Consider the following 19,815-nt stretch of genomic DNA (forward strand, 5'->3'; position numbering starts at 1 on the left):
ATCTTCATTGAGATAGGTGCAGATGGTGCTACTGTTGCAACTTGAGCTTGAAGATCAGCTATTTGTTTTGTTGTTTCCTTCCTCCATCATACCCATAATTGGGTCTGATTTACATTTGCAGCCGCATCCAAGGATGTTGGCTTAAACTGTGGTCAGAGAGTTTCAAGCTCTTTGAAGATGGTCTTGTTGCTTCTACATTGAGTTACCTTCTGTCTCACATCAGGACATCACAGTGCATTTTGAGGCAGTCCCTCCAGTTTTGCGCGATCCACAATCACAGAATTCAATGCAAAATAAAGGAAGTGCAGCATCATTGATATATTACGAGTGGAGGTAAATTGTTTTGAGTGCTTGCAACAAAATTTTGAATCACAGAAGAAAATCCAGCATCGACTGCCATCTCTAAAGAAGCAAGCACGAGCGACAGGCGGATGTCTGGAGTGAGGGAAGGCGCAGGCAGAGGACAGTGACTGAACAAGTGGCTAAGACGACAGCAGCAGCCATGGAATGAAATAAAGTAAGCAACGGATGGTAAAATGTATTATTATCTGTGCTTCAATATCTGGCTTTTGTAAACATTTCCTTACCAACACAACTAGTTCAATTTGTCCATCTAAACTAGCTTACATTAATGTGAGATGATGATTAGCCAGTCGCCTTGCATTTACTTAATGTAAGGCAACTACTGTATGTGTAGGTGACGTTATTGTTTTTAGCCTACATTCATATTTGACCGAAAATGCACCTTTACATTTCATGGCATTAAAGGAAAATCACATCATTTGCCACATAATTCTGGAAATTACTGCCGCAATGTCAGTGAATGTGTTTGCAAAAGAAACAAAGAGATTGCAAAATCCTGGGGGGACTGGCAAGGTTAAGATAACGGTCATTACATAATATCATTTGCTTCGTTTAACAGATACAGACAACCCAAAAGTGATAAATGCTTTTAGTTCTACATTTTACATTCTAGCATTAAAAGTGGTTTGAGGAAATGCAGAAATAGTACCCATTGTCCCTATTATACAAGACTTCACTTCCTGTCATTGTCATGGTGACACTGGTACATTTATCTGCTTGTCGTTTTGAGGAAAAAGATGTAAAGCCACAATGAAAGAGGTTACAGAACAAATAAAGGTTCTTGCACAGATGTACTTGATGATAAATAACTTATTAGATAAAGAAGTAAAGAACATGTTAATACTATCACCAAGTTATTCCAGTGGTTACAGTCTTCCTCCGGCATTCATGTCCACTATAACCAATACTGTAGTCAAATGCCATTGATAATATGCAAAACCCAAGAATTTGTCTATATGCTGATAAGTGTGGAGGACAATGAGGTCACAGATATGACCGCACCTCTGTCTCTCTTGTGGACACAGGAGACAGAAACAATGCGAGACAGTAAAAGCTGTGCTTGTGTTCACAGTGGGATCAAGCGGGGGGCGGGGGTTTGCCTGCTGCAGGTTCAGCTGAGTTGTTTGGTTGCTCTCCACCCGTGCCCGTGTTGCAATAACCTCGCTGTTGCAAAGTCTGCACGCTGCAGATGGCCACACCCACAGGAGACACAGGCCTCAAAATATACCAAACATTGGTAAAAAGCCAATTTCATATCAGCAGGCAGGTGAGGGCCTGTAGACGGTGACACAGAATAGACAGACGCAGAAGTTACGTTTTAAATTTTTGCTTTTGTAATGCTAAGAGGCCATATTGTAGCTTTAACCGGTACAAAAAGCCTGTCACAGCTACGATGTTGTTTGCTACTCAGGTAATGATTGAGTTTCAAACCTGGAATATGCACTGTCCCCTTAATAAACAACCAACAATGTTTGGTTTTCTGACTGCCATACTGCAAACAGTCCAGCCTGAGGTCAAACTCCATGTTTGTGTGCATTTCTCCTGGGGCTATAAATGCTGAGCTCCTCCTCCTCCTCCTCCATTCAGCGATGCCTCATTGAGATTTCACACTGATCCACTCTGCATCAGATAGAATCCTCTCTGCTGGGAATAATCCCATTTCATTCTCTTTGTGAACCTAGTTACAGCCTGCGATGCAGCCGCAGAGACTCTCCAGTGGAAACAGGTAAACATTCATCCACTTGTTCTTTCTTTTGCACAGGGGGAAGGAATGACTGGGGCCTAACATATGTCAGAGCATACATGGCCAGGAAATGCATCAATAAGTGGAATAATTAAGAATGATTTAGATATAAATATCTAGTTGGGCAAGAAACAGCAGAAAGTTAATGCTTTAGGACTGTTTTGGTCTTTTTGAATGACTGAATGACAATTTTAGTTACCACTGCAATTGTTTAAGGAACATGTTTGTTATCATCTTTATCCCCTAAATAACAAAGAGTATGTTTTCTATATGTGAACACTGACCTTCCACACACTTTTCAGAATGACTCAGCCCACACACCCGGCGTCCCACTCAATCCCACCTCACGCTCTGACCCGGCTGGCTCGAGAATGGCTAGCAGAGGACACCCCAAACTTTGACCCGGCAGGAGTTTGCGCGGGATCCCGAGAGGTGGAGGCGAGGTTGCTGTGTAAAACGCCGTGCAGCGTCCTGGCTGGAAGTCCTTTCTTCACCGCTGTGTTTACAGAGGTTGGCTGCACGGTTGACTGGATGTACCAGGAGGGAGCTGAGATTGGTGGGCGTCATCCTCAGCATGTAGCACTTTACTTACACCCAAAACCATTTCTTTGGATGTATTAGTTTTGATGATTTTGCAGGTACACTTAAGTCTCAGACCTGTCTCCTCTGTCTCCGCCAGGACCAGATGCTGTCACGCTCACAGCCGTGGTAAGAGGCCCGGCAAGGTGCCTCCTCCTCGGGGAAAGACCGGCTCTCAACTGCCTGGCTCGGGCCTCGGGGATTGCCACGCGCTGCTCTCAGCTCTGGGCGATGGCAGTGGCAGCGGGATGGCAGGGAGAAGTGGCAGGCACGAGAAAGACCACGCCGGGCTTCCGTCTGGTGGAGAAGTACGCCATGCTGGTTGGCGGCGTGTCCATGCACAGGCAAGACCTGAGCAGCATGGTGATGCTGAAAGACAACCATGTCTGGGCATCAGGAAGTATAACAGAGGTAGACGGCTGCACCCATAGTCTGGTTCTAAAGCTCAGCTCATTGTTATCTTCGGCAGGCCAATCTGCAAACATTACATTGTTATCATGGTCGGTATTGACGTGTAACATTTCACAGTTAACGTGTCAATTTGCTGTGTTAGCATTACGCTTGTGTAATTTGATGCTATGCTGAGTTAGCAAGCCGTGTTATCATTCAGCTCAAAGTACAATACAATAGTTTGAGGTATTTCTACATGATGCTGGCCTTTAATGTGACCAGCGTCATTAGGATTCACCCTCTGGGGAACGTGGTGGTGTAAACTAAAACTTCAGCGCAAGGGAACAAGAATAGAGGCACATCAGGGTTTTTAGGTTCGTCGTGTTGCTTCAAAATCCTGAGTTTACAACTTGTAAATACGACTTTGTCAGCTTTTTGCCAAAGTTGTGAAAGTGGTATTTCCCAATTTCCGACGCCACTTCAACGCAGAATTGTTTCATGATAAATCAACTGGCCCAAGGTGTTACAAGACGTCCATTGGAATTAAAAGTGAGTTTAGATCAGATACTTCTATGAGTGAATCATAATAATAATTAACTTTCAACGCTCACTTCCATATGAGCGACATCTTCCCCATCAATGTCACAGAAAGCACTCCTCCATTTGTAGACCTAGTGAATGTTCAGATTGACACAGTTTGTCTTTGTGCCCTCTGTTTTGTTCCTGTAGGCTGTGAAGGCGACTCGCTCAGTCTGTGGCTTCAGCAGTAAGATCGAGGTGGAGTGCCGCTCGGCAGAGGAAGGCAGCGAGGCGGCCAGAGCGGGAGCAGACATTGTTATGCTGGACAACTTTCAAATTCAGGTAGAACACACACACAGGTCGCTTTACCTGTAGCACAGGGATCTAGCCACGCAAACACAAATGTTTTGATCTTATTTCATACAATGTGTGTAGATCAATGGTAAGCTTGGAAATTCCTTCCAGCCCCTCCAATCGCCTCCAGGTGGGGTTTTTGTAATTTGAACTAACATGCACTTGGTCTCCATCATACCTTTCTCTGTTCCTCCAACAATGAAGTAAAGAATTCTTCCCCCACTGTGTCCAGGAGCTCCATGTTGCAGCCCGAGCCTTGAAGGAAGAGTTCCCATCTCTACTCATAGAAGCCAGTGGAGGAGTCACTCCGGAGAACTTACCCGACTATTTCTCCTCACATGTTGACATCATTTCTCTGGGCTGCATAACACAAGGCTGTCCTGTTGTGGATTTCTCTCTTAAGGTGCAGAAGCCAGTGCTTTGCTTAAGTGGACATGAGAAAGTGCCGTCATGAGGAAATCTGTCTACAGTATGGCCTTGTCACCTATCGTTTGTAGGTGACATGATGCTACTCTCATTACATCATCACTGCTCTGTGATTTTGCCTTTCTTGGTCCACAGAGTCACTCAACCAAATAGGCAGTTAAGTGCTCACTGCCTATTGAAACACTGATTGAGACAGGTTGAGCTGCCAGAAGACATCGGTGATGTTTCCATTGTCATTTGGACAGTTGATTAATTACAGGGGGGCATGAGGTAATTGCTAACCCTAACCCAAACCCTAATCCGCAGAGAGCCTATCATTCAGCAATATCATTCAAAATGTAAGTCAAAATTTCAGTTGAGGGTTAAGTTAGTGTTATGAGTTTTGACCATTTTGGTTTTATTTTTATTTTTGGTGACCTGCATGGTTTAGTTGCATTTCTGAAAGCACCTTTGACTTCAATAACAATCGTTAGCTTTGGAGTGTGCTCTTTTAATTGAAGTTTAAACTTGAATGTGCAGTGTATTCAGGGCTATTACCACTAAAGGGAGACAAACACAATGAACAAAAGGATTTGTGACGCTGCTGTTTGATGCCTATGTAACACAATCCCGTGCCTGGTTATGCTGCGTTATTCAAGGCTTTTGATAATGCTGACTATTACTTTATAGGAGCAAACATAAACTGGTTTGACAAGGACCTTGCTGACAGTCCTCTGTGTGTTCCCTGAACAGGATAAGCAGGTAATGGATCAAAGGATGGATGGATGGGTGTTACTTCCACTACAGCTTTAGACCAGGCTCATAGATCCATGCTGAGGCTGTGTATTTAGTGTTTATTAGATTCGATTTATTATTATTTTATAACACTAACAGCGTTTTATAAGCCTAGAGGATAAAGTCTTACTCCAAGCAAAAGTGTCTGAGCCATAATGTCTCCCGAGGCGTCCCACCCAGATCTGTAGTCGGCCCTCTTTAATTGTCATGATGTTGACATGCTGGAAACTGGTGCCTATTTTTGTATACTGCTCCGCCTCTACAATGAACTGGAGAACACATGATCACAATGAATGACTGAAAGGTCTCAGTGAAGCCTACAGGTAACAGGATTCATTACCCTGCAACCACTTTTCCTTGTTTCTGTTATGTTTTTCTGTGATGCTTTATATTTATCAGGTTATCTTAATTATTGTATTTGGCTTTGTGATATATGTTTTCTTCAACGTCTTCAGTGTGTGCGCATCATTTTTAGATGTATTCAAAGAAGGCTTCTCTGTAAACACTACAATGTTTTTATTATATGTTTTATTTTGGAAATGTGGCAAAAACAACACTGATTAAAAGAAAGAAGAAGTCCTCATTGCACCTATTAGGTTGAATGTTGGTTATCAGCGTCTTCCTCCTATACACTATGACTATACACCACATCTGTCACTTCCCTGTTGAGGAGTTTCAGCTTGTGACTGTTGTTCCTCTTTGTGCTGTCTGTGTTTGGCACATGTTAATGTGTGTAATCTTTGAGAAGCGGAGGACAACTTCAGTGATCTCCAAAGAGAAATTTGGCTCATAGTCACCAAGGTTGCTGTGGGTGACACATATATTCTACATTCAAACCTCAAGATGGCTATGTGACCTAAAGCAAGAAGAAAAAAAGAAAGAAACTACGGTGCTACAATGCTTTGCAAGAGTAAAAAAAACTACTGTTGATAAGAAGATCAATATAACATATCCATAGAGGTACAGGATGTTGTGCAGTCTTTACAGTAGTACATCATCATCACCATCACAGAAGCTGTCGTCACAAGATGGGCTATAAACGAGAAAAACACATTTACAATAGGTTAAAAATGCTTTCATCTGTTGCCAGTTGGATTTAAGGAGTCAATAAATGCAGAAGTATGAATTCATGTTAGGAAGTAACCAAACGCTCTACACGAATCAAGTGTGAGAAAGTGAGTGTAATCATCTGAGTGAGCACCATTAATCAGAAGCAGAGGTGTGAACTTGTGCTTGTACAAAGACGAGCAATACTTGCACTGCAACTGCTACGATGGAGAGGAAAGAGTCCATCGTGACGTTTCAAGGGAATCACCCAAATATGAAAATCAAGTGAAAATTCACTCGTGAACATGACCAACCAGACCCCAAATTGAACTTTAAACTCTGGCGTCTAGGTTGTATTTCCATCGTGAAAAAGACATCAATAACCACTTTTTTTTTTTTTTTTACAAATTCAAAGAACAGAAGCAGTTATAATCAAGAAAAGGGGAAGTGTGAGGGAAACAGGCTACACAGTCCTTTGCTGAGAGCATTGCTGGCAGCAAACATGTCAAGAGCTTTATTTTGGGAAACGCCCAGAGTCAAAAGTCAAACAGGAAATTGCAGTTGCAGACACACATCTCAGATGAACTGTTGGCTTCAAGAGGAGTGATGGGGGAGATGGATTGGCACGGATACATCTTCCTGCTCACCTACATGGTGACATTTGGTAAGCTGTAACATTTGTTATATTTGCATTTGATTATGAGAGACAATTGATTTACTCAAGGAAATAGTTCAGGAAGCTTGATGTATGTGTGTGTGTGTGTGGGGGGGAGAAAAACTGAGCGTGAGCTTGAGCCGTAGAGGCGCACGACTGCACTGCAACAGTTTCTACATGTTTTGAACCTACATGGAATTGTTACGTTTTTGTAAAATCTGTTTAATGTTTCTTTTTACTTCAAATTCACAATTGTACAAATTACTGATTGGGGTTTCAGGGCTGTAGCTAGGGCTTTGAAAATACCTACAGTAGATCCAGGGGGGGAAACTGAAGTTTGCCAGATTTGGAGAATCCTAGCTATGACTAACATCAAATTTTACACTTTGGTAGATCAGAGGTATGAACATATGTCTACCACCTAAAAACCTAACTTACCATGTGAGCATTCCCAAATTATTCTGATAAGTGAGTTCTTCATCATCTGTGTTGGTTTACGCCAGGCTGATGAACTTGGAGTGTGCCAGCAGAGTGACCGTCATGAATGATTAAAATAACTGCGATTTTCATTTTTCACTCTGACATTATTACTGATTTCTGAACTCGTAACTCGTAGCTCATACGCTTCAGTTCGTGGAATATATGTCAGATACAGGAAATTGAACAACCTCATGTTACACGTACCATCTCATGAGGTTGGTTGGAGGTGTGATGTTTCATTTCATAGAAGCAACCATATTCCTCCATTAGATAAGTGGAAAACAATTTTGCAAGTGCATTACAGATATATTTTCATGGTTAAACTGGCATGCCTTATTGCATACATTTTCATAGCCCTTCATTTTAGTATGATCCCAAAAACATTAATAAATGACATGTTGAAGGATAAACAGAGCATAGTTTGGCTCTAAAACACCCCATCTGAACACATAAGGACTGAAGGGGGGGTCGGTGTAGTTTTTCAAATGGCCTACTTTGAAATTTGAAGCATAAATGCACGTAAGAAGAATCAAACTGAACAAAGACTAAGTTTTGGCTTAAAAAGCACTAAATTCAAATAGTTGTTTTTGATATTAAGGACATTATTTTGTCTTTATTTGAACCGTATAATTATGCATTTCTATTTTAAAACTATTTCTTCTTTTGACTGATTGAGAAATCTGCAAACCTTTCCTAAATCCTGCATTAATAATTATCACAGCATGATTTGCATCAAAATGAAACAGTTTAGAAACAACTGTAGTGTTGAATGTTTGACTATTCAGCACCAATTCTAGTCAGTTATCAGTGTGAGATTCTGAAATTTTATTAATAATACATAGTTTTTTGTTTCTTTTTCTTTTAACAATCTGCAGCCATCCCAGCATCTCTGGCCTTCAACATTGATGCAACAAATCCAGACATCTACACTGGGAATCAAACCGATTTCTTTGGATACAAAGTCCTTCAATTCATGTCTGGACAAAACAAAGGGTGTGTGTTGGTGTTTCCGGTGACATTTAACTTTGCTAATGGCTAAAGTACCATTAGATATTTAATGTAGATAATTCATATAGTTGGAGTGCTGCCACAAGTACACAGTTCCAGAGTTCATGCTGTAGAATAGTTGCTGCTTAGATAACAGCTTGATCCTGCCTATAAACAATGCATCCATATAATGCAAAAGAAGCATAGATTGTTCTTCTTCACTTTATCATAAAGAAGAGTTGAAAATTTGACATGCTTAATCACATTAAATGTGTTCATGCACTAGCACGTATTACAGGGAATGGTGCATTTCCAAATTTGTATACTTTGTCTGTTTGTACAATTTTCCTATGTTTATATTTCATGTGTTAATATAGCTAAGTTTTTTTATGCCATTTTTTTCTTGCTTGTAACACCTGAAATGTCCCTGTGTGGGACTAATAAAGGTGTATTTAGTCTAATCTAATGTCTTGTGGTGCTCAAAAGAGTCTAGTCTCTCTCTTTTGGTTGTATACTTAAAAGTGCAAATCATGTCAGCTTGGCCAGTTTAAATCTTGCCAGTACTGTTGTCATAGTTACCATGTGCTGTCCATCTTGTCCGCAGCATACTGGTCACCGCACCCAAAAGCTTGAATGGATCTGGGGGAATCTGTAAGCCTGATAAAAGCCAAAACCATCAGTGCTTTAACCCTCCAGGTAAGTAAATGTGGTTTTGGATTTTATTGTTATACAGTTAAAGCATTGAGGAGCCGTAAATGTATCATTAAAACAATTGGAATGTGAAATATTTTATAGAAACAAAAAATACTTATCAAGCGCTTCTGTTTCAGGCCTTGATCTCAAAGACATAACAGTGCCAGTCAAGAACTTTGGATTGTCAGTAGCTGTAGATTCAACCCGCTCCAGTTTCACTGTAAGAAGAATGGATTCAAGCTCATTATATTTCATGTATTCAATTTCAATTATACAATTTCTCTTGAACGATCTGTGCAAAACATCTCTATCTAAAACTTTTTGGCCCACATATAATGTAGGTCTGTAGTCCAAGTGTAGCCCATGAATGTGATGAGAACTCCTACCTAAACAGCGTGTGTTACAAGTTCAATCATAATCTCCAGGAAAGCACCCCTTTCAAACCTACTTTCCAAGGTGAGACCTTTAGGTATTTATTGACATTGCTTGGAGTGTTTTGCACTCAATCGTAGCTTTATTTTAATATTATGTTATATCTATCACTTTAATTTCATTCTCCAGATTGTAAAAAGAAGACAGTGGACCTCATCTTTCTTTTTGATGGCTCAGAAAGTATGACCACTGCTGAGTTTAAAAAGAACAAAGATTTCATTGAGGAAATGATGAGCCACTTAAAAAATACGTCAATCAAGGTAACGGATACATTAAGTACATAAGATAACACGTATTGAATTTGCTAAATCTTGTTTAACTAATGCAAAAATGTTTGTTTTTTTTAGTTTGCTGCAGCCCAGTTCTCCACCCGACCCAGAAAGGTTTTTGACTTCCATGACTACGTAGAAGGTCGGGCTTTGGATAAGCTTGAGAAGGAAGGGCATCTGAAGGAACTCACCAACACACATAGAGCTCTGAGATTTGTGCAGTAAGTTCAAAAAAACGCCCATTAACTTCTCAGTCTTTTTTCTGTCTAAGATAAATGTGTTTCCACTACTGTTCTAGAATGTGCTTTTAAGATGGTTATCTTAGTATCTTGGTTTCTTGGTCTAAATCATAGGGTGTTCATTTTGGTATCATTCAGGAACAAACCCTAGGCTTTTCCTCAGCCAAGACTTGTGCAAAATATGGTCACGGAGATGATGCATTTATTTACATATGCAAGTTGAACACAAGCCAGCTATACACGGCATAGCACTTCAGATGAAGACTTGTTTATATTTCTGACACTGTCATGCTGTCACTCAGTACATTTACGTGCAGAGTATACTTTGTTTTGGTTCTGCGATCAAGCATAAATGTGAAGTAAGCTGTATAAATTGATAGAATTGATAGTATTCAGGCACTTCGAAGATTGCACTGCAATTGCGGTCTGTCTCGCGGGCCGGGCCGGCCAGATCGGCTAATTAAGTGAATTTAGATAATTTCCCATGGCACACCTGACGATCTCTGGCACACAGGTTGAAAGACACTGGCTTAGACACTAAGCTTCTTAGCTAATTGTGTTGTTAGATTCATATCCTAGCTAGCTAATGTCAATGTGCTTATTTTAGTTTTCTGCGATTTATTGCAAATAGGAGAGACGGAATGACAGCTCACAAAATATGGTAGAAGTAGATGAAACACTGAGGAATATAATCGCTTTTTGATCATTTGCTACTTGTACATTTTTTTCAGCCAACATATGTTGAACAATGTAACTGAGGGTGCCTCCCCTGATGCAACTAAAGTGGTGGTGATAATCACAGACGGAGATCCTACTGATACCAACAGCAAGGGGATTATTCAAACATGTGACAATCAGGGCATCATTCGATTTGTCATTGGGGTAAGCTCTGGTGTCAGGTTTTTCTCATTTTCCATCCCTAGTATACCTCAGGGATCAATTCTTGGACCACTTTTGACCTTGAACTCCTTTTGTGGATACAATACAACAGAAATACAGTTTACAGGAAATATAAATTCTGCTGATTTGGAAAACACTGAAGGAAAATAAAGCCTGAGTTAACAGTAGAAGATAAAATAAATAAGACACAATTTCACACTTAAGATTTCATTGTGCATCTAAAAGTAAGACTAATTTTCAACCATGTTGTGTATTCAGTAATTAATTTCTTCAAATAAAGGTTTGACCGTCCTAGCTTTGAATGTTGTTTTGCTTATATAACTCAATAACTTATAGCTGCTTTCTGGTTTCAGGTCAAAGTCCTTGATCTAAAAAAACTCAGGCTCATTGCCTCAGAGCCAAAAGACAACAATACTTTCTACATTAAAGACTATAATGGACTCACAGGAATCTTGGAAAACTTTCAGAAAAAGATCTTTCTAACTGAAGGTGATGTTCCACTGATTTTCCCCTTCCCTGAGGGTGTTGCCTCTGTAATGGAGCATATTTTCCTCATATACCCCTACATGAGTAACATATATTATCCTATATTTAGGCATCAAAGAAGCTCGTGCAGGAAAACTAGTTAATGAAATGGCTCAGAGTGGATTTAGTGCTGCCTACTACAAGGTGAGTGAACACAATCAAATCAAGACGGATTGGAAATAAATCTACATCCTTACATATTACACACTATATAATCATTCATCACAACGTCCTTTAACTATCCTTAGTAGGTAAGCAGGTACACATTGCTGTGTTTAGATGGGAAAGTGGTTACAAAAGTACATTAATTTCTTTAAAATCAGGTTCATCTGTTGTTTTTACTGCATTGTGTCAGACTATCAGTTCTTCCTCTTCACTGATTCCACATCTCAGCTATCATTTCTATCAACAGGACACTTTGATTTTGGGGTCAGTGGGGTCAAACAGCTGGACTGGCTCACTGTTTGAACGTAAGGATTCAGCTCCAACAGGAAGACAAATTAATGATTCTAAAATGAAGATGGACTCTTACATGGGTAAGAGCTGCTTGCATACTCATACATTTTCACTTAGACTGTTTTAATTTCATCAGTCTGAACACAGAGCAGATGACATATGTGACTGATTGTGTTGATGCAGGATACTCGGTTTCTGTTGGGGAGAAGAACAATGCTCCTCTCTATTTCACCGGTGCGCCAAGATTGAACCACATTGGACAAGTTGTAGTTTTCAGACCTGAAGGCAATGAGTGGAGTGTAGCACATCGAGTAGATGGGGAACAGGTTGGTTAGTGTGCTGAGAAATGTTCATATGATCCCTTTTGTTGTTTTTATCTAACCCTTACCCTAACCCTAACCCTAAAGAGCACTGTATCCTCTTTTAACTTCTCACCAATTTTTCAGATCGGTTCCTACTTTGGTGCAGAGCTGTGCACACTGGATATCAACTCTGACAGAAGCACTGATTTCCTGCTAGTGGGTGCACCGCTGTTTTACCATCCTCAGAAGAAAAGAGAAGGAATGATCTATGTCTACACACTCAAACCTGAGGTGGCCTGTCTCACACACAGTACCTCAAAACTCTACTTAACACAGTATTTGAGTCAACACACTTAATAACTTCCCCCTCCTGTTTCTGACAGATGGTGCTGGAAATGCAGATGAATGTCTCTGTGTCATCTTTGGGCAGATTTGGCAGCACGATCACCAGTCTTGCAGATCTGAATGGCGATGGACTCCGAGATGTAGCTGTCGGGGCCCCCCTGGAGAATGATGGCGGTGGCACTGTGTACATCTACCTCGGTGACAAATGCAAAGGGATACGCAGCACTTTCAGCCAGGTGAGACAGGTGGTGTCTCATAACTGTCACATTATGAATAACTGATCACAGTGACTTCCACATAGATCAATGGTCAACCAGTCATGAGGGTTAGGTTAGGTAGGTAAGATAAAGCAGGTTAATATTGATCTTTTAATAAGAATAGGTGGCCGTCCTTTGTTCATATACCTGAGGTGAAGATATGCCCTTCATCAATTCACACTTGCAATAAACTAAATCTGAATGGATTCCAACATAGATTATTAGGTGTTAACTAACACACGACTCAGTGGAAGTAAGGACAAGTGACCAGTGGAGGGTTTAAGAATGTTAAATATCAGTCCAAAGTATCAGCTACCTTGTATGCAAAATGCTGCACTTCATATGTGAAAACTCTGCTTTTCAAGAGAATCGTGGGACAAACTGTAAAGGCTGACCTGAGGTTCTTTGGACAGTCCATTGATGGGGACATTGACCTCGGTGAGGACGGACTCACAGATATCGTGGTTGGATCGTACGGAGCGGCTGTTGTCTTGAGGTATGAATTGTTGTATAGACATAGATTTGTAGTTCCATTAATTGACAGACATTTAATTCAGTGTCAACGTGAATACATTATTTCTTACAAATATCAATATGTGGCCAATGTTAAAGTAAATGCTCCTCTGTTGCATTTGCAGTCAGATTTCTTCCTTTATTCTGCTTGTTACAATAATGAACCTCTGTGCAACTCTGTGGTTGTGACAACTGACATCTTAGGGTAGGAGGTGGTGACTCATTGACCTACCCAAACAACTCAACGTGAACTTTCACTTCTAGAGCTACTGGGTTTAAAAATAACTGAGTCTAAATCTAAATGTAATTTTTCATACCAGTTAAAAGAGAAGTTCACCTTGTGTCTGTGTCAGTTTGCACCTGTGTGTCTTCTCTTAGCTGTCGTGGCTTCTGGTTATTTTAGTTGCGCTGGTTGTTGGTTGCTTTCTTTGCGCTGGTTGTTGGTTGCTTACTTTTCATACCTTGGTGTCTTCTTCTGAATTGACGCACGTTCGTTTTTCTTATCTGTGGAGACAAGACAAGACACAGTTTTCTCACTTTGTTTTGCTTGTTTTACAATTTTGTTTGCTTGTTTTTCTCTTCTTCTTCTTCTATAACATTGTTTGTGGTCTGCAAAGTATTTACAGACTGCCAGCTGCTGGGCTGTAACCCTTACAACACTAATATTCTAAATAGATGAATAACACAGGCAACAATGATTTTGGCTGGCAGTTCAAGATCAATGTTACACCTTCAGAACATGTTTGAAAATCCGTCCAAAAACATCAAAGATAACCCAGAGACTGTCCCAAGAAAAGTCTACCAACCATCCAACTTTGTCTTCCAGGTCCAAGCCCGTCTTCAATGTCGAGGCTCATCTCTCTTTTCAACCTGCTGAGATAAACACTGATGAAATTGTCTGTCTGGGTATCCAAGATACTGTCTTGCCATCGGTTACTTTAGAAGTCTGCTTTAAGATGGAGGAAATGACCCGCAGCAAACCAGGTAGGGACCTGTAAACAGCCACCCCCCTTTGGATCTGTGTGTGCGTCTGGATCATCTAAACACCCTGTTTGCCTTTTCAGGTGCGGTGATCCCTGGGATGAACATCTCGTACACCCTTGATATCGATCCCATGAGACAAACGCACCGAGGTTTCTTCATCAAAACGGACAAGAAAACTAGAAATCATATGTCTACCCATGAGTTAAGGGACAGAGAGCTGTGCTTCAACCACTCTGTTTTCATGCTGGTATGGAGATTCTGAGGGAGAATGTTAATCTTTAGATCCATTAAACTGGCAGATTTCACAGTCAAAATGTCCAAGTATGCAGATGACTCCCTTGTGTTTCTTGCAGAAATGTGTGCAGGACACGTTATCCCCCGTCAGCATCAAACTACAGTTTTCCCAAGATGACAGCGAGACAGCGAGTGCTGTCCTGAATGTGGACAGCAACACACAGGCTGATGTTGAGGTATGTAAAGAGGCTAAAGCAAGACTCTTAACTTTGTGCCAATATTGAAAGCATTAATATAAAACAACAGAAAATGCAGAACCTCTAAAAAGACACTCAGGATAGCCTAGATCAGCTGCTTAGAGGCTACCTGTGGGTACCAAGCTGTCCTTGGAATAAAGCAGTGTTTTATTCTGAAACTCCTCTTTTATTAGCTCACAAAGATCACATTTTATCCTCTTTGCTTCTGACTTGCCTGAGAGTTTATTCAGACATTTCTTCTGACCTATAATGCATAAGATGAATGCAGTGAACCTATCAATGAGAATTGTCGTTTCTTAGGTCCCCTTCCAAAAGAACTGCCGAAAAAATGACTCCTGTGTTGCAGAACTTGAGGTGGATTTCGACTTCATGTAGGTATTTGTGACACCAGTGTGAGCGTCTGGTATACGGTCATGCATCCATGCCTAATTTAAGCCTGTTCTTGATTCTTAAAGGACCCCCACCTTGCTGGTGGTGCACCAGGATTACTTCAGTGTGTCTGTAAAACTGACCAATCACGGCGATGACTCCTACAACACCTTCCTCACCCTGCATTACCCAGCAGGCCTCTCCTTCTCTATGATGACTCTGACTGGGGTGACATGTTAAAGCTATACAGAAATGAAGCTAATTTTTCAAACTTGACTGGATAGAATTTGAACTTTGTGTGTGTGTTCTTTAACCCAGTTCACACGGCCAGTGCTACACAGCTGCAATGACCTGGAAGGTGTCACGGACAAAACCACATGTGGCATCAGCCTTCCTGTTTACAGAAGCAGATCTGCTGTAAGCGGCACCGCATCCATACACATCACAACTTAAAGTCGGCAAGTTTCAGAAGCTTTGAATCTAATCTCGCATCATATTTTCTTTCCAGGCAACATTTAAGACTTCATTTCGGATTGATAATTTCTGGCCCGACTGGAATGACACCATGGAGATGAAAATTACTGCACAAAGGTAGAAACCTCCTCACACAGTCAGAGTCAAACAACTTAATTCCACCTCTGCTGTAATGATCCTCTTTGCATGTTACATTTTAAAAACACATTTCACCTTTTGTTAACACAGTGATAATGGAAACTTAACCAAAGCCTCCCTGACCAAAGTCATCCCTGTTCAATTTCAAATTGATTTGGCCATAACAGTGTAAGTGGCATTCATGAAACTATCATCTTAGTTTAAGTAGTTTAAATTCTGATCATGCCATCATCTTTCACCTCAGCTAAATCCAAACTGTGATCATGTTGTGCTCTTTGCAGGAAAGATGACACCGTCGACTACCTGAACTTTACATCAGAGGACCCAGCATCTAAAACAATATCCATCATATATAAGGTAAAGCAGAACCTTATTACAAAACAAGCATCTGTGTAATTACACAAGCAAGTGAAGGACCAGGAGGTGAGGGTTGTGATGGATGGATGGATGGATGGATGCATGGATGGATGGATGGATGGATGGATGGATGGATGGATGGATGGATGGATGGATGCATGGATGGATGAGGGACCATAAATTAGGATCAGAGCCCAACCTGGACCACAACTGATTTGGACAATTGTTTACATATCCATCAAATGAAATTATAATTTAATATGAAATATGCTCATTGTCCAATTGAGAAGATTCCAGCCGTACACGACCCCCCTTTCATGAAATAAGAAAAAGATAGGATTCACACTAAAACAGAATCATGTGGTGGAGTTTTTTTTCATTTCACAAAATAATTATTTTATACTTTTCCCATTGAGGCTTAAAATATTTTTTTTTATCATTCATTTTTTATAATTCCTTATCTAATCTCCTATTTTCACCATTGGCACACAATCGTGCTTTTCACTGCAGACTAAGACTATAGGAAAACCACACGTGTTTAAGTGTGAGTGAGAAAGGTTTCCGATACACACGTGTGCACATGGACGGGCTGAGCTATTTTTAACTAAAAGAAGTAAATAAAGGCATTTAATATGAGCACAATTTACAACAACAGAATGGTTTTGAGAAGAACAATGACAGTTCTTCATGGCTGCCTTTCATTGCAATCAACAACACCTTTCAACAAAGCATGATTACGGAAAAATTAACCAAAGTGAGAAATTATATATCAGTGATCTTGCACTGCACCATCGGAGCCAAGAGTGTGAGAACCACTGCAGTGAAGTTAAGCTGAGCTGAGAATAGGATGTGGTCACCATGAGGCCTCACTGTGAGCAGCTTACACGAAGAGGAAGCTCTGTGTAACAGCTTTGTGTTTGCAGCTCTGTGTTCACATTACATTACGATCATTTGGCAGACGCTTTTATCCAAAGCGACTTACATTACATTATATTTACCACCCTTCGCAGAGGGGGGAGCAATTGAGGGTTCGGTGCCTTGCTCAGGGGCACCTCGGCAGGGACTCGAACCGGCAACCCTCCGGTTCTTAAGCGGAAGCTCTACCCACTCGACTACTGCCTCCCAGCTCTGTGTTTACAGCTCTGTGTTACACCTCAGATTGTTCACCTGTGTGAGGCTAAAATGGAGAAAATGTTTCAACTCACAGGTGGCAAACTTGGGTTTCAAGGCGTTCCCCATCAATGTGTCCATAACCTTCCCTTCCAAACTGGAACACAACTTTGAGATGAAGAACTATCACGTCCATCAGGTAAAACCAACGCAGCAACATAAACATATTCATCCTTACTGCTACTTTTGTATTAGAATTACAAATCCTTCATGCTTCTTTTGTCTTTTTGAAGAACACAACCCAGTGCACAGAGATCATCAATGTGACATCTGCAGTAAGTCAAATACGTTGGCTTTTGAAATATCTGAGCTGAACACGTCACACTTTATACTGTAGATGGATTAACACACGTTTGTGTTACAGTACTGCTCTCCAGAGAGGAACTGCAAATCTATCCTGTGTGACACTTTGACCCTGGAGAGTTATTCAGATTTAGAGTTTACTCTGTCTGGGGAAGGAGAGTTTAAGGACCTGGAGCAGCGTGGTGGGGTACGTCTCAACAGCACACAGTGGCCACATACCATTTATTGTAACTACTGTATGTTTATATATTATTAACTGCCATGCTCTCACATTGTAGATTATTGATTTCCTGAAACAATATACTGGAGATGGAGCAGAGGTGCAGTTTAAAAGCCTCATACAAGTGAATTATGACAAACAACGACACGTTCAGGCATCAAGAAAACAAGAGGTATGTTCACGTCTTGTTTTCTGTAAGCTGATGATTTATTCGCCACCCTGCAAAGACGAGTCACGAGCTTACTATTGTTTTGTTTTACAGGAGACTGGCTCGTCCACAAACATAGATCCTACAATGCATTCGGTACAGTTCAGTCTACACCATAAACCATTTGATCTGAAAATGATATCCAAACCTCAAACTGTCCAACATTTTCCCTCCCAACAGGCGGACATCCAGGTGGAGCTGATCATCCTTCCCAACCATTTACTCATCATTCTAACAGGAGTTCTCATGGGAGTGATGTTACTGATCATTTTAACTGTGGTCATGTGTAAGGTCAGTGCTGAAAACATCAACCCTTCAAGTTAAAGCTTTAATTATAGCCTGATTAAAAATAAGGCTCAAAAACAATTATTTTCCTGCGTCTGTCCTAAGTTGGGGTGCTTCAAGAGGAAAACAGTCCAGGATCTCGTAGAAGAGGAGGAGGAGAGACAGTCCATGCAGCCCGGCTCCCCCACAGAGTTCAGCCCCGCACTCAAAGACAACTTCGACTTCCAATCACAAACCGAATACAAGCCCGACTTGAAGTCCGGACAACCCACAGAGGAGATGTCGCTTCTCTGTGAACACGAAAAGGCCATTATGGAGGAGACACCAGAGGACAACAAACAGCCATTATAGAGGTCACGTTTTGGTAAAACATACAGACCAACCCAGTATTTCTGTCATAAAACCATACAGTTACATTAAATCTGCCTAAAAGTGCTGCAGGGGGCAGTAGATAGATAGATAGATAGATAGATAGATAGATAGATAGATAGATAGATAGATAGATAGATAGATAGATAGATAGATAGATAGATAGATAGATAGATAGATAGATAGATAGATAGATAGATAGATAGATAGATAGATAGATAGATAGATAGATAGATAGATAGATAGATAGATAGATAGATAGATAGATAGATAGATAGATAGATAGATAGATAGATAGATAGATAGATAGATAGATAGATAGATGGATGGATGGATGGATGGATGGATGGATGGATGGATGGATGGATAGAAGTAGATAGACAGATCAGATTTAGCTGTACATTGTATCAAACATTTGCATATGAGGGGTTTGAATCAGCACGAGGCACATGTGCGTGATTATGGAGACTATCAACATGTGAAGTTCGTGTAGTTTTGACGAGCATTTGTTTTGGTTAATGAAGCTGAGAATAGACTGCCGTGTGACCGTCAGTGTTAGTTATTCAGTCATGTATTACACACAGTCATTAAATGAGTTAATATCTTGCACAGGTATTTATTGTAGTCCATCTTCTTTTTGTATCATTAGTTTGTTTTTTAAGCGTAGTATGTTTAAATTGTTCAAATTATTTTACTTGATGTTCGTGAATGCAACATACCTTGTTTGGACAGCAGTTTCTCAGTGTGTATACATTTACATTTACATTGTCGTTTAGCAGGTTTCAGTACCAATAGGGTTTTTTGCACATTAGCTCATTGCAACGGTTCCCAAATTAAAAAAGGAGAAATAGTATGTTCTCTTCTATCTTGTAAATATTTGCCATGTTTTGAAATTAAAAGAATTTCTGCTATTTGGACTCTTTCATTTGAGCCGTCAGGTAGTCGTCTCGTCAACTTTAAGGATTTTGGATCAACTACTGTCCTCTGTCCCGTCTCCACGTTCCGAGGGGCGGGGATCTCCTTTCAGACCGACTCTCCAGCGGCTTCTGTCTCTTCCATGTTCTGTTTAGGTTCGTCTTCTTAGAGATCCTGACATGTTGCTTTATGATGATGTTTTAAACAAATTTTGACCCGACTTGAAACTTCCCCCTCCCCTTTAAATTCACAATTAACATAAAAAACAAGTCAGTCCAGATGT

General features: G+C 40.6%; 2 protein-coding genes across 3 annotated transcripts; both read left to right on the forward strand.

Moving 5' to 3' along the window:
• The first annotated feature begins 376 nt into the window (after nucleotides 1-376).
• On the forward strand, nucleotides 377-5,689 carry LOC142994849 (nicotinate-nucleotide pyrophosphorylase [carboxylating]-like). 2 transcript variants are annotated; one of them, XM_076145724.1, is made up of 6 exons: nucleotides 377-517; nucleotides 2,046-2,089; nucleotides 2,410-2,663; nucleotides 2,787-3,097; nucleotides 3,806-3,937; nucleotides 4,182-5,689. In XM_076145724.1, exons 2-6 carry the CDS (start codon nucleotides 2,058-2,060, stop codon nucleotides 4,401-4,403), a joined length of 951 nt encoding a protein of 316 aa, XP_076001839.1. In that variant the 5' UTR covers nucleotides 377-517; nucleotides 2,046-2,057; the 3' UTR covers nucleotides 4,404-5,689. The 2 variants fall into 2 exon arrangements, with proteins under 2 accessions (XP_076001839.1, XP_076001838.1); XM_076145723.1 differs by lacking the exon at nucleotides 377-517 and having other exon boundaries at nucleotides 1,932-2,089.
• A 1,025-nt stretch (nucleotides 5,690-6,714) lies between these two features.
• On the forward strand, nucleotides 6,715-19,528 carry LOC142994847 (integrin alpha-L). The gene is made up of 31 exons (XM_076145720.1): nucleotides 6,715-6,860; nucleotides 8,207-8,324; nucleotides 8,923-9,014; nucleotides 9,149-9,231; nucleotides 9,353-9,467; nucleotides 9,573-9,703; nucleotides 9,791-9,933; nucleotides 10,683-10,833; nucleotides 11,205-11,340; nucleotides 11,447-11,520; nucleotides 11,789-11,912; nucleotides 12,016-12,158; nucleotides 12,279-12,425; nucleotides 12,518-12,715; nucleotides 13,102-13,232; nucleotides 14,076-14,233; nucleotides 14,314-14,480; nucleotides 14,587-14,703; nucleotides 15,025-15,095; nucleotides 15,180-15,321; nucleotides 15,412-15,510; nucleotides 15,602-15,684; nucleotides 15,796-15,873; nucleotides 15,987-16,062; nucleotides 17,270-17,371; nucleotides 17,466-17,507; nucleotides 17,597-17,722; nucleotides 17,814-17,927; nucleotides 18,018-18,059; nucleotides 18,144-18,254; nucleotides 18,354-19,528. The coding sequence occupies exons 1-31, from the start codon at nucleotides 6,803-6,805 to the stop codon at nucleotides 18,597-18,599; spliced, it is 3,618 nt and encodes a 1,205-aa protein (XP_076001835.1). The 5' UTR covers nucleotides 6,715-6,802; the 3' UTR covers nucleotides 18,600-19,528.
• The last annotated feature ends 287 nt before the right edge of the window (nucleotides 19,529-19,815 follow it).

This window comes from Genypterus blacodes, unplaced genomic scaffold (genome assembly GCF_046128005.1).
Source record: "Genypterus blacodes isolate CSIRO-AG114 ecotype Tasmania unplaced genomic scaffold, CSIRO-AGI_Gbla_v1 ptg000030l_1, whole genome shotgun sequence".
Lineage (NCBI taxonomy): Eukaryota > Metazoa > Chordata > Actinopteri > Ophidiiformes > Ophidiidae > Genypterus > Genypterus blacodes.

Coding starts and splice junctions, on each gene's coding strand:
- LOC142994849 (XM_076145724.1), top strand. CDS start 2,058: ATGCAGCCGCAGAGACTCTCCAGTGGAAACAG. Junction 2,664..2,786: donor CCAGGAGGGAGCTGAGATTG/GTGGGCGTCATC, acceptor TGTCTCCGCCAG/GACCAGATGCTGTCACGCTC. Junction 3,938..4,181: donor TGGACAACTTTCAAATTCAG/GTAGAACACACA, acceptor CACTGTGTCCAG/GAGCTCCATGTTGCAGCCCG.
- LOC142994847 (XM_076145720.1), top strand. CDS start 6,803: ATGGGGGAGATGGATTGGCACGGATACATCTTCCTGCTCACCTACATG. Junction 14,234..14,313: donor AATGACCCGCAGCAAACCAG/GTAGGGACCTGT, acceptor TTGCCTTTTCAG/GTGCGGTGATCCCTGGGATG. Junction 17,928..18,017: donor AGGCATCAAGAAAACAAGAG/GTATGTTCACGT, acceptor TTTGTTTTACAG/GAGACTGGCTCGTCCACAAA.